General features: G+C 49.6%; 1 protein-coding gene across 2 annotated transcripts in view; it reads left to right on the top strand.

Annotated features, from left to right (window-relative positions):
- Nucleotides 1–13,425, top strand: part of PC (pyruvate carboxylase) — a 217,575-nt gene that overhangs the window by 93,225 nt on the left and 110,925 nt on the right. For both annotated transcript variants that reach the window (XM_067544070.1, XM_067544071.1), the window contains 5 exons: nt 268–452; nt 4,971–5,136; nt 5,631–5,776; nt 6,879–6,996; nt 7,401–7,552. In XM_067544070.1, coding sequence (XP_067400171.1) covers nt 268–452; nt 4,971–5,136; nt 5,631–5,776; nt 6,879–6,996; nt 7,401–7,552 — 767 coding nt within the window. The remainder of the gene's footprint in view (nt 1–267; nt 453–4,970; nt 5,137–5,630; nt 5,777–6,878; nt 6,997–7,400; nt 7,553–13,425) is intronic.

Raw genomic sequence — 13,425 nt, forward strand, 5'->3', positions numbered from 1 at the left:
TCAAGGGGCTGAGCTCCTCCTGCCCTACACTGAGTCTCTTTGGGATGGGGTTGGCACAGCACTCCCAGGGCAGCGGGGCTGGAGACAACACTCCATTGGGATGTCCTGGGTCAGCTCCCCTGGGGAGTGATCAGCTCAGGCATCATTGATGCACCACTCACACTCTGAGTGATTGGCTCAGGCTCTCTGCAGACTCAGCCAGCCGGTTACACTCCTTTGCCTCCATGCACAACCTCTGTGGGTCATTCTTTGGTGTGTGTTTTGCAGGGGAGATTGCCATCCGGGTGTTCCGAGCCTGCACCGAGCTGGGGATCCGGACAGTGGCTGTCTATTCCGAGCAGGACACAGGGCAAATGCACAGACAGAAGGCAGATGAGGCTTATCTCATTGGGAAGGGACTGCCCCCAGTCCAAGCGTATTTGCACATTCCTGACATCATCAAAGTAGCCAAGGTATGAGGGAAGCATCTGCGGGGATACAACAGGATAATGGGGGACAGGGTATTAGCTAGCACAAAATTTGGGGTACAGTAGGATCAAGGGAGACAGGTTACTAACTGGCACAGCTGGTCCCAGAAGACGGCAGGAATTTGAGAAACGTTTTACAAAATATTTTTCCTTCCTATTTTCCCCAAACTTTTGAAATTTGATGAAAATTGAAAATTCGGAACATTTGAAATGTGATGAAAGTTCAAAAATGTGAACTGTGAGGTAAATGCAACAATTTGCTGATTGCACAAAAATTCTGAGTTCTGGAAGACATGAAAATTCTGGAAGTTTGAAATGGACACATTCAAACATTTGGAAATTGGATGAAAATTCTAAATTCTGTGCATTTGACCCTTTGGTGGCATTTTGAACTTTGAAAATTGGAAGAGAAGTTCCTTGTGAAGTTTTGGGTCACACACTGACATTTCTAAACATCGAACTGTCATCTAAACTGACATTTCCAAACATCAAATTTCAGAGTTGGGTCAAAATGCCGTTTCAGTTTATTTAAACAGTGAAATCCCAGGATGAAAGGACATTTTAAGTGGAAAGAAAGGAAAATAGGAGTTTTGGTCTGTCAGTTTAAGACAAAAGTACTCGTTTTGACATTTCCTGCAAGAATTGACATTTTTCCCATGAAACCGGATTTTTCTCCAGGAAAATCTTTTCCATACTAGTTTAAATCTCTGCATTCATCAAGGGACTGAGTTAGAGCACGTGGGATGTGGAGCGGGACTCCTGAATTCTCTTCTCAGTTCTAGGAAGGAATTGGGGTTTAGTTGTTACCGGGGGGAGGGGTTAATAATCAGGACTCTTGAGTTCTAGTCCCAGCTCAGAGAAGGGGGTGTAGTGGTTAGAGCAGGGAGGGTGGGAGAAGTCACTAACTGAATCCAGGTGTCCTGAGTCTCAATCCTATGCCCTCTGCATTAGGCTACCCAGAATCCTGCATTGCAGTGACTTTGTCCTGCAGTGCAGCCCTGGGGCGGCATGGCATGACCTGTGTAGCACGGACAAGATCCTGCAGCAAGACGTTCAGAGCAAGTCAATGCTGCTGTGCCTAATGGAGATTGGAGGAGTCACCTGATGCAGGGACAATTGCTGAGCAGCTAGATTGCACCATACAGCTGCTGGGGGCTGAACAGTCTTGCTGGTTGTATCCAGCCCCCAGGAATTCATCTGTCCTTCCAGCCAATCCCCACTCCACATTAACGCATTTTGTCATCCTGGCAACCAGAGAGGATAATGGGATCTGAGTGAACTCGGCTCCCATTTATCCTCACTGCTTGTTTGTCCAGCTGCTGACGGGAGGGGGAGGAGGAAGAGGCGGGGATGGGGCCCTCTCTGGGCGTCTGGTGAGATGAGATGAAGATGTGGAAAGAGATGGAGAATTCGTAAAGCACATGGTTCCATTTGCCTCCTTATATTCTGCTTTGTTGGATAGGGCCATGGGCTGGAAACCAGGACACCTCCTGGGTTCTGTCCCTGGCTCTGCATGGGGAGTGGGGTCTAGAGCAGGGGGTCCCCAGCTCTGCATGGGGAGTGGGGTCTAGTGGTTAGAGCAGGGGGTGCCTAGGAGCCAGGACCGCCTCGATTCTGTCCCCAGCTCTGCATGGGGAGTGGTGTCTAGTGGTTAGAACCCAGGGCGGGGCTGAGCAGTTGGACTCCTGGGTTCTGTCCTCATCTCTGCTATTGGCCTAGCACATGCCCCAAAATCCCGCCAGCTCCCCATGCAGCAGTGCCAGGAGGTTGTCATGCTTGCTCACCCAAAGCGCTCCAATGGAGTGACACCAATTCTCCACTACGAACTGTCAAGAGTATCACATCCCCTCTGCCGGAGTCGAGATTCTCAGAACAGAGTGCCTCTGGTAGGAGCGGCACTAGTGGCTGGCAGACAGAGTGATTTCTCCCAGAACAGATGTCCCAGCCGTTGCTCTAAGAGTGTTTCCGTCTCTACTTAATCCAGGCAGTGGGATGCACAGGGAGGCAAACGGATTCTAGGACTGGAAGTCTCTCTAGACTAGAGCGTTGCTCTGAGATCCACCAGCAGACCTGGGCTGCAAGCTGGAATGGCTGGGGGGATTCTCAGGGCTGGGTTACGGAGGTCAGACTGCAGGAGGTCAGAGTGGTCCGCCCTAAAAATCTATGAAGAAACTAGCTCCACTCCAAGAAAACAGAGGCCTTTCCTGAAAGAGAGGTGACTGAAAGAACAGCTAGTGAGAGGCAGTGTGGTGAAATGATTGTAGCAAGGGGAATAGGAGTCAGGACTCCTGGGTTCTAGTCTCTGCTCTTCTACTTACCTTGGGCAAGTCCTTTCCCCTCTCTGTGCCTCAGTTTCCCTTCCAACCATTTGCCTTCTTAGATTGTGTCTGGAGCTGCACAGACCTGACTGAGATCTGTGTGCTGCACACACACACACTGAGAAACAATCCTCACCTGAAAACACAGTCTCAAGAGGCAAAGGGTGGGAGGGGAAACTGAGGGACAGAGGGAAGATCTATCCTTAGGCCTTGTCTACGGTAGCACTTATGCCAGCAAAACTTTTGCTGCTCCGGGGTGTGAAAGCGGGAGAGCGTCGCCGACATAGCGCTGACATAGCTACCGCCACTTGTTTAGGTGGTTTTATTACGTCAGCGGTAGAGCCCTCTCCCGCTGACATAACACGGCTACACAAGCACTCATACAGTGGCACAGCTATGCTGATACAGCTATGCCACTGTAAGTTTTAAGTATAGCCCTAAAAATGCTGAAGTGCCACTGTAGTGCTTTAATGAAGATGCTCTAAACCAACAGGAGAGAGCTTCTCCCATTGGCGTAGTTAATTCATCTCAAGAGGCGGTAGCTATGTCTACACTGGCTACGTGGCGCTGTCTACACTGCCACTTAGGTCGGCGTAACCGCATCTCTCAGGGATGTGGATTATTCACACCCCTGAGCAACATAGTCACACTGAGTAATTCTGTAGTGTAGACAAGGGCAGAGGGTCTGAGAGAGGAAGGGACTTATCCAGTGTCAGTGGGAGAGCCAGCAGTAGAACCCAGGAGTCCAGCCTCCTAACCCCCCTGCTCTAACCACTAGACTTCCCTCCCAGAGCTGGGGATAGAACCCAGAAGTCCTGCTTCCTCCTAGTCCCTGGATGATTACAGAGAGCCTGCATTCCCTATAGAGCCTGTTCTGCCATATATCTGTCTCAGGGGCTGCTCACCTGGAAAGGAGAAGAGAGCGGCTCATTAGCAATGTGGAGAGGACCGGGGGCCCCATGGAAGTAACAGCCCTGATGCTGGATTTACACCAGGGTTCATTAAATCACTTGCTGGTGGTGGGATCAACCCAAACCTTAAATTAGCTTTGGAGCCAGCCCCATGATCCTGCATGGGGCAATAAAAGGCAGAGCAAACGAGTGGCTAGTTATGGCTAGAGAGCTGTGCCCCGCAGTGGCAGCTCCTGCGGCTCCTGTCCCGCGCGGCTGGACCCAGCTCTCTGCTCCTGGCATTGTGGCCTGGTGTACCAGGTTGCAGCACCGCTCAGGTTTGGCCTAGCTGCGCATAGGCTCCCCGGTGGCCAGCCCAAACCTGAGCGGTGTTGCCAGGTCTGTGCCAGGTCACGGTGCCCGGAGCAGGGAGCTGGGCCCCGTCCTGCAGGACAGGAGCCACTGCTCTGCAAACCCATCTCCCACCCACCCCTGAGCCTCCCCCCCTCAGGCAGGACCCAAGCCCCCCCACATGGATAAAACAAAATAACACAAAATTCCCCCAAAATAAAATGAAAAATTACAAAAAATAAAAAGAATTTCCCAGGGCTCTAGTGATGGTCAAGGAAGTAGCTAATGCAGGCCTGGGGCCAGCGTAGCCCAGACAGTTCTGGGCCTAGAAACAACCATCCCTCACTTACTCTTAGTTATCACCAGCTGTATGTGCGGTAAGGGTTAGTTATGGAATATTATTACTCACCACAAATATCTATCTATCTAGCTATCTATCTTATTTGTGGTGATTTCTATATTTGTGATAGTTGAAAATAATAAATGATTATTAGCTATGTAAAAGCTGTAATAATTAATGCATGTTATATATTAATACATGTTTATGTGATAATGATTCATTATTAATAATTAATATATTCATGGCTTGTGATTAGTAAATACTAATGGATTATATATTTGTGATTATTAATGTATAATAATTAATATTAAGTATAACCATACACATTCATATTAATCTATTATTATTAATCATTAAATCTTAGATTGGATTGGGGGGTCGGGCTGGGAGTCAGGACACCTGCATTCTGTTCCTGACTCTGGGAAGAGAGTGGGGTCTGCTGGTTACAGCGCAGGGAGCTGGCTGCCAGGGCTCTTGTGCCATTCAACTGGCCCCTCTCTGTGCCTCAGTTTCCCTAACCTTCTGCGCACTTGAAAGCCTGTGGGTTTTAAAGAGCCGACACGCCATTTCTCTAATGCCTTTGCCCCTGCGTCTGTGTCCCTAGGAGAATGAAGTGGATGCTGTGCACCCCGGCTACGGCTTCCTGTCAGAGCGCTCGGACTTCGCCCAGGCTTGCAGTGAGGCTGGAGTGCGCTTCATCGGCCCCAGCCCGGAGGTGGTACGCAAGATGGGCGACAAGGTGGAAGCCCGTGCCATCGCCATTGCTGCAGGTAGGGGTTGCTCTCCCCTCGCAGTCAGTGCTGGCCCCAGTGTGGTGTTGGGGGGGACTCTGCTGTAGGGCATGGAGTGGGGGGATCAGTATGGGGTGCTCTTCCTTGCAGGCATGGCCGACCCCAGAGTGCAGCTGGGGGCACTGTGCTGCTGGAGGTGCTGCATCTTAGATGCCTCTGCCTGTCACTTGCTGCGTAGGCTGCGGTAATCCACTCTCATTAAGTTTATTACTGTAGTGCCTAGAGTCCCTGACTGAGACTGGAGCCCCGGTCATGCTGGGTGCTGCACAGACCCTGACTAAGACTGGGGCCCCTGTTGTACCAGGTTCTGTAGAGATACACAGTGAGAGGCAGTGCCTGCCCTGAAAAGCTCACACTTGTCTCTTAACTAGACAAAGGGTGGGAGTGGAAACTGAGGCACTGAGCCGGGAAAGGATTTGCTCAAGGTCAGTGGCAGGGCTGGGAACGACATGGCTGTATCTGCTCTCTCCTAGGAGTCCCTGTGGTGCCGGGCACCGACTCCCCAATATCATCTCTCAACGAGGCCCATGAGTTCTCCAACAAGTATGGCTTCCCTATCATCTTCAAAGCTGCGTTTGGCGGAGGCGGACGAGGCATGAGGGTCGTGCGCAGCTATGAGGTACCACTGATTCCAGAGCAAAGACACACCTGCCCTTAGTACCCTTCTGGCTTCAGCTTCTGGGGCTGAGGGTGTCAGTGGCATGTGCAGTTTCTAGCTCATTGATGGCGCGAGAGTCTTCTTCTATGCATCCCATGTGAAAAGCTCCCAGCTGCAGCGCTGGCTTCCTGTCTTCCTGGGCCAAACCACTGGGTCCAGGAGCCGTCTCGCCTGTATCCTCTGCTATCTTTGCACTCCCTTGCCAGAGGACAACTACATCTCTTTAATTTCCCCTCCTGGAGCTCAGCAGGGTGATGAAAGCAGATGCAGTATCTTACTCATGAGCAGTGCGGTTTCAAGATAAACCCTTTATTGGGAATGGAAACTCTGTACAGAAATATGGTAAAAACTTCCTGCTACTCAGGCTGCAACCTGGGCCAGCTCTGCACTGGGCTGCTTTGTATCTGCTCCCAGCATGGCCCAGGAAATCCCGAGACTGCATAGTGTACGGGAAGTGTGACATCTCTACACTGCCTGGAGGACTCACTCTGTAGCACAGCAGAGAGAGAGGTGCCCTTGTGTTACCCTTTGCTCCAAAGTGGATGGTAGCAGGGACTGAAGGGACCTTACCTTATGGTGGCAGCATGATCTAGTTGTTGGGGTGGGAGGCCAGACACCTGGATTCTATCCTCAGCTCTGGTGTGGAGCTTGGGCAGGTTCCTTTCCCTTTTGGTGCCTCAGTTTCCCCTTCGAACCCTTTGTCTTTCTAGACTGTGAGCTCTTCAGAGCAGGGACTGCCTCTGTGCAACACAAGGGGCAGCAGGAACCCCAGTCTCATGATTTGTCAAAGACCATCAGTAAGTCAGTGGGAAAACTGGGAATAGAACCCAGGAGTCTTGACTCCCAATCACCCCCTGCGCTAACTCACCAGACCCCAGTCCTCTCCCAGAGCTGGAAATAGAATCCAGGAGTCCTGGCTCCCAGCCACCTACATCCCAGCCCACCAGACCCCATTCCTCTCCCAGAGCTGAGATTAGCACCCAGGAGTCCTGAGTCCCAGTCAAATGCTCTGTTCACTAGGCAACACTGCTGAGTCAGTCTCTTACTCATCTGCCCCCTACAGGAGCTGGAGGAGAATTACACCCGGGCATTCTCAGAGGCGCTGGCTGCTTTTGGAAATGGGGCTCTCTTTGTGGAGAAGTTCATTGAGAAGCCACGACACATTGAGGTCCAGATTCTGGGTGAGCCTTAATATTCATCTGCCTTCCTCATGCAGCCCCAGGGTGAACTGGCTGGCTCTGGGGGCAGGGAATAGGACACAGGGCCTTTCTCCTCTAGGGGGCACTGGCTCTGATCCAGCCCCAGGGTGGGGGGACTGGCTGGCTCTGGGGGCTGGGAATGGGACACAGGACCTTTCCCCTCTAGGGTCACCAGGTCTAATCCAGCCCCAGGGTGGGGGGACTGGCTGGTTCTGGGGGCAGAGAATGGGATACAGGGCCTTTCCTCTGTAGGGGCGCTGACTCCAATCTGGCCCCAGGGTTGGGGGACAGTGGCAGAGTGTTGCCTGCCTGGGGGCTCTTCTACAAGTTACCCAGGGTCCCCACTCCCTGGAAGGGGATCAGCGTTGACCCTCCTTTCTCTGTAGGGGACAAGTATGGGAATGTGGTGCACCTGTACGAGCGGGACTGCTCCATCCAGAGGCGGCACCAAAAGGTCGTAGAGATTGCCCCGGCGGCTCACCTTGACACCCAGCTCCGCAGCAAACTCACCAATGACGCCGTCAGATTGGCCAAGCAGGTACGAATCACCCTGGAGATCCTGGGGCTGGGCTAGCAGGGGGCTGCAGGTTGGCAGAGCTGTCTGTGTGTGCAGAGCCCAGAGCTGGGATAGCATGGGACTGTGGATCAGGACTAGGGGCAGGGTAGTTGTGGCTTAATTGTTCATTAGGAGCCTTTGTCTGGTTTCATCTGTCCCACCATCTGATCCTTTGTGAAATATAAAATTGTTTCCTTTCTGTCTAAAAAGATTAGCTTTCTTTGGGAGGGGATGTAGTCCAGTAACGAGGACATTGGGCTGGGTGCCAACACTTCTGAGTTCAGCTCTGGGAGGGTATGGTGGTTAGAGCAGAAGTGGATGGGTATCAGGACTCCCCCCCCCCTTTGTGCCTCAGTTTCCCCCTCAAAGTCACTCTCTGAGCTGAGAATAGAGTCCTGATTCCCAGCCCCCCTGCTCTGACCACTAGACCTCACTCCCCTCCAGAGCTGGGAATAGAACCCAGGAATCCACAGAGCTACCTCGTTATCCACCTTTCATAGCCCTCCTCAAAACTCTCCTTCATTGTGATGCCTACAAAAAACTTGCCATCGGTTAGGCGGTTGGTACGCTGCGCCCGCTGCCCAGCAGGCTGCCCAGGACTGTCTCGCTGTTTACTGGTACTTGCCCATCTGTTGTCTCTTGCCTTGTACTTACGCTGGAAGGCCCTTGGGGCAGGAATCCTCTTTTGTTCTGTGCACCTAGTGCAATGGGGTCTTGGTCCATGACCTGGGCTCCCAGGTGCTACTATACAAATGATAAATCATAATAATTCTGACCCCCAACTCAGTGCCCTGGGCCGTAAGACCATGGCGTCTCAAACCTTCCCGTGCTGACAGCTCTCTGGACTCAGGAGCCCGTGTTGTGGAATGGGGCCCATCTGTCCATCTCTGTCGCCCCCTTTTGGTAGCCGAGTCCTTCGCACTTGCGCTGGAGGTGGAATCGATGAATCCGATGGGCGCTGAGAAGGATGGATCTTGACAGAGCCGGGGCCTGCTGTACCTCTTAAATGGCTGGTGTTTATTCTCAGAGCACCTGGTCTTGGTCACGGGGACGCTGTGGCTCAGCTTGTCAGCCTGACTGCAGCCTGCATAGCCATGGTGTGACCAGGAATCTACTTCATTATTTAGGTGTATTATGGCAGCGTCTAGAGTAGGACCCGACTGAGAGCAAGACCCCGTTGTGCCAGGCACTGCATGGACCCGACGGGGAACAGGGGTCATGTTGTGCTGAGTGCTGCCCACACACAGACTGGCATCGGGGCTCCTCAGTGCCAAATGCTGCGCAGCGTGACAGTTCCTGCCCCAAAGAGCTCAGTCTAAATAGTAAAATAATGAGGGGAAACTGAGGCACTGAGTGGGGCGGGAACTAGCCCAAAGTCAGAGGTCTCTGCATGCTACCATAACACACATAATAACACTGCAGTTCTGCTTTCCTCCTGCAGGAGGTGGGGTGGGACGTAGAAAATTAAATCCACTGGCATGGCTGTAGAAGAACACACCTCTTGAATCCCCGTCTGCTAAGAACCCCTTTGGGACGCTCCTAATCTCTGCAGTTTAGTAAATCATCGCTGCAGCTCTGAGCCAGGTTAACTGCAGCGGGACATTGGGGGAATGGAGTCTGGCTCAGAGAGAAAACTGCCTCTGATGCGGACCCCAAAGGCGCAGTGATCTCTGAGAGTGCGTGCGTGTGTGCACGTGTGAGATGTTACCCCCTGCTGGAGATAATGAGGCTGGTGTGAGTGTGTGTGTGTGTAGTTTGGATTTCCCTTTGTGCGTGTGTGTCTGCATATGTGTGTGTGCTCATGCGTGCACAGTTTGGATTTCCCAATGTGTGGGTGTTAAATTTGGACCTTATCCAATCATCAGGACTCCTGGGTTCTACTCCCAGCTCTAGGAGGGATGTGGGGTCTAATGGGTTAGAGTAGAAGGGTCATGGAGTCCAGACCCCCTGAGTTTTGTTCCTGGGTCAGGAAGGGGAGTAGGGCCTAGGGGTTAGAGCAGGGGGCAGATTTCAGCAGCTGGATAGGGTGTGTTGAGGTTGAGGATGCCTTGTGTCTAATGGAGACAGGAGCAGGTTTGAGGCTTCATCTTCATGTTGGTGAATCATATTCATATTTCTACGAGGCTGAGATCCTTTGTCCCAACCAGCAGTATAAAATGGGGGCAGGAACATCCTGCAGATTCTGTCCTAGCAGTCATAATGGGTGGCATCCAGACTGGAACCTGGGAAACGGGAGTTAAGACCTGCCGCATGTAGAGCAGTGGGATTAGGGGTTAACACTTCTTGGGTGTCCAGGACAGCTTCCTCCTTCTCAGGGTGTTCAGGTCAGGCTTCCTGCAGACTCAGGCAGGTGTCACCATAAAATAGATACAAGATCAGGATGAAATTGTGAATCAAAACATGTTTTCCATTGAAAATGTCTTTTCTCCAAAATGAACATTTCATAGAATCATAGATTCCAAGGTCAGAAGAGACCATTGTGATCATCTAGTCTGACTTCCTGGAGAACCCAGGACAGAGAACTTCCCCCTAATAATTCCTAGAGCAGATTTTGTTTGGGAAAAATATCCAATCTTGATTTAAATACTATCAGTGATGGAAAATCCACCACAGTCCTTGATAAGTTGTTCCTATGGTTAATGACTCTCCCTGTTAAAAATGTTTCTAGTCTGAATTTGTCTAGCTTCAACTTTCAGCCGTTGGGTCGTGTCATACCTGTTTCTGTTGGATTGAGGAACCCGTTATCTAGTTTCTGTTCCCCATGTAGGTTATTTACAGGCTGAGGTCAAGTCACCCCTGAACCTTCTCTTTGTTAGCTAACTAGACTGAGCTCTTTGAGTTTCTCACTAGAAGGCATGTGTTCTAATCCTTTAATCATTCTCATGGCTCTTCTCTGTCCCCCTCCAATTTATCAACATCCTTCTTGAATTGTGGGCACCTAAACTGGACCCAGGATTCCAGCAGACTTTGCACCAGTGCCAAATACACAGGTGAAATAACCACTCTGCTCCTACTCGAGATTACCCTCTTCATGCATCCAGGATCTCGTTAGCTTTTTTGGCCTCAGTGTTGCACTGGGAGCTCATGGGCAGCTGCTTATCCACCACAACCCCCAAATCTTTTTCAGAGTCACTGCTTCCCAGAGTCCCCCATCATGTGCGTATGGCCCATATTCTTTGTTCCTAGATGTATAATTTACATTTAGCCATATTAAAACACATACTGTTTGCTTGTGCCTTCTTTACCAAGTGACACTATGTATCAGTGACCTGTATTCTTCATTATTTACCACTCCCCCAATTTTTGTGTCATCTGCAAACTTGATCAGTGATGGTTTTGTTTTCTTTCAGGTCATCAATATAAATGTTAAATAGCTTAGGGCCAAGAACCAACCCCTGTGGGACTCTACTAGTTCCTGTTCAATGCTGATTTATTCCATTTACAATTACATTTTGAGACCAGTCAGTTGACCAGCTATTAATCCATTTAATATCTGCCATATTAATTTTATACCTTTCTAGTTTTTAATCAAAATGTCAGGTGGTACCAAGTCAAATGCCTTACAGAGGTCTAAATATATTACATCAACACTATTACCTTTATCAAGGAAACTTGTAATCTCATCAGAAAAGACATCATTAGTTTGTCAGGATCTGTTTTCGATAAACCCATGTTGATTGACATTAATTACATCCCCGTCCTTTAATTCTTTTTTAATGAAGTCCCATATCAGCAGCTCCATTATCTTACCTGGGATCGATATCAGAGTGATAGGCCTATAATTACCTGGGTCATCCCAGTTACCCTTTTTATATATTGGCACAACATTGGCTTTCTTCCAACCTTCTGGACCTTCCCCAGTGCTCCAAGACTTATTGAAAATCAACATTAATGGTTGAGTGAGCTCCTGAGGCAGTTTCTCTTGAAATCTTCTGGCTTTTTGTCAAAAAACTAGAAAGGGAAAGTTTTAAGGCCTGGAGCAAGACCCGTGATGCTAAGCTCTGTACAAACCCTGAACAAAATCCAGATGCATCACACTCTGGCAAACAGGAAATGTCAGGTGCTCTTAGTGATTCAGGAGGACAGTCGAAGCAAGCATGCTTCCTTCTCCCCCAGTTGCTCACAAATTTTTATATGGGACAGTTTTCTACTGGAAAATACAGTGTAGCTGAAATCAACATGTTTCGCAGCAAGCTGTCAGTTTCAGCGAAAGCGCTTGGGTTCAATTTTATAATTTTGATATTTCAGTGTATTTGGTTTATAATAATAATAATAATTAACCTCAGATCTTCTCTAGAGCTTTTAATCCTTTGATCTCAAAGCACTTTACAAAGCAAGCCAGTAGCATTATCTCCATTTAACAGATGGGGAAACCGAGGCACAGAGAGGGGAAGTGACCTGCCCAATATCACCCAGCAGTCCAGTGGCAGAGCTGGGAATAGAATCTACAAGTCCCAAGCCCCGAGCCACTGCTCTAGCTACTAGGCAACACTGCTTGGTTTTTAGATTTTGATATTATATTAAAATAATCATTTAATTATTATTTGTAATTAAGGGTTTAATTCTAATTGAATGTTAATGTTTTAATTATATTTATAATACTATATCTTATATTATGTCATATATTGATATGTCTGATATTTATTATCTACTATATATACTATTTCATATTTTGATATAATTTAAAAGCAAAAACGAAATTAATTGAAACAATACACTCGAAATGGATTGTTTTGGTGGCCCCAAGTCCAAATGTTCCAGGATTTTCATTCTGCAGGAAATTTTGAAAAGTTACCTGAGAACAAGCTAAGAAATAAATAAATTGTGGATTTCCCCACAAAATGGGAAATTCTGGTTCCTGAAAAACTTCAGGCCACCTCTAGTGATGTGATGTGTTCAGCTTTGGTAGAATTGGGCTGGGGGAAAGGGTGTGTGCAGAAAGTCTGGAAGTCAGGACTCCTGGGTTCTGTTCCCAGCTCCTGCAGGGGAGTGGGGTCTAGTGGCTAGAGAGGGGGTGGGGCCTAGGAGTCAGGACCCTTAGCTCTGCTGTGTGTTTTGGGAATGTGGGCTGTCAGTCCGCTTTGGAAGGAGCCCAGGGCTCCAGCGCTGGGAGAAGTGATTTGTGCTGATGCGGTGAGAGTGCTGTGATAGCCGGCTCTGAGTGGTGACATTAGCAGCTGTTGTCTAAGCATGTCCCTTCCCCCTCTGCACTGGGTTCCCATTGTTCCTCTGTGAAGTGAGTAATTACCAGACTTCCTAAGGAACTCACCGCACCTCCCACTCGCTGATGGTGTGACAAGTTGGGGCAGCAGCTGTTGAAATAGACACCCCCAGTATGAACTATTCATGGACAGCCGGAACTCCTGGGTTCTATTCCTGGCTCTGGGAAGGCAATGAGTTCTAGGAGATAGAGTAGCGGGTGGGGCCAGGAGTCCTGATCTCTATCTCAGCTCTGGTGGGTGATGGAATCTCATGGTTAGAGCAGAGGTGGCTGGGAGTCAGAATTCCTGGCTTCCATTCCCAGCTCTGGAGGGGAGTAGGGCCTAATTGCTAGAGCAGGGGGGCTGGGAGGAGTCAGGATTCCTGGGTCCTATTCCCAGGTCTGGGTGGGGTGTGGGGTCTAGTGGCTGATCAGAATGTCCCCTTCTGGATTTACAATCCTGCCACATGACTTTGGAAGGCAGGCGGCCGTTAAATGCGCAGTGGGAGCATCAGTATAAGCCTCTCTCCTGAAATTGCCAGTGCCATCTCCGTCTCTTATTATGAAAAGACAAAGCCAGCAGCAAAGCTGCTGATGAGTTTATTGTCTCTCCCTCCAGACGCTTGATCTTTGTTGGCATCTGGACCCACACAAG

The sequence above is a fragment of the Emydura macquarii genome, unplaced genomic scaffold (genome assembly GCF_026122565.2).
Source record: "Emydura macquarii macquarii isolate MOO-44397 ecotype Brisbane River unplaced genomic scaffold, CSIRO-AGI_Emac_v2 contig_968, whole genome shotgun sequence".
NCBI classification, from domain to species: Eukaryota; Metazoa; Chordata; order Testudines; family Chelidae; genus Emydura; species Emydura macquarii.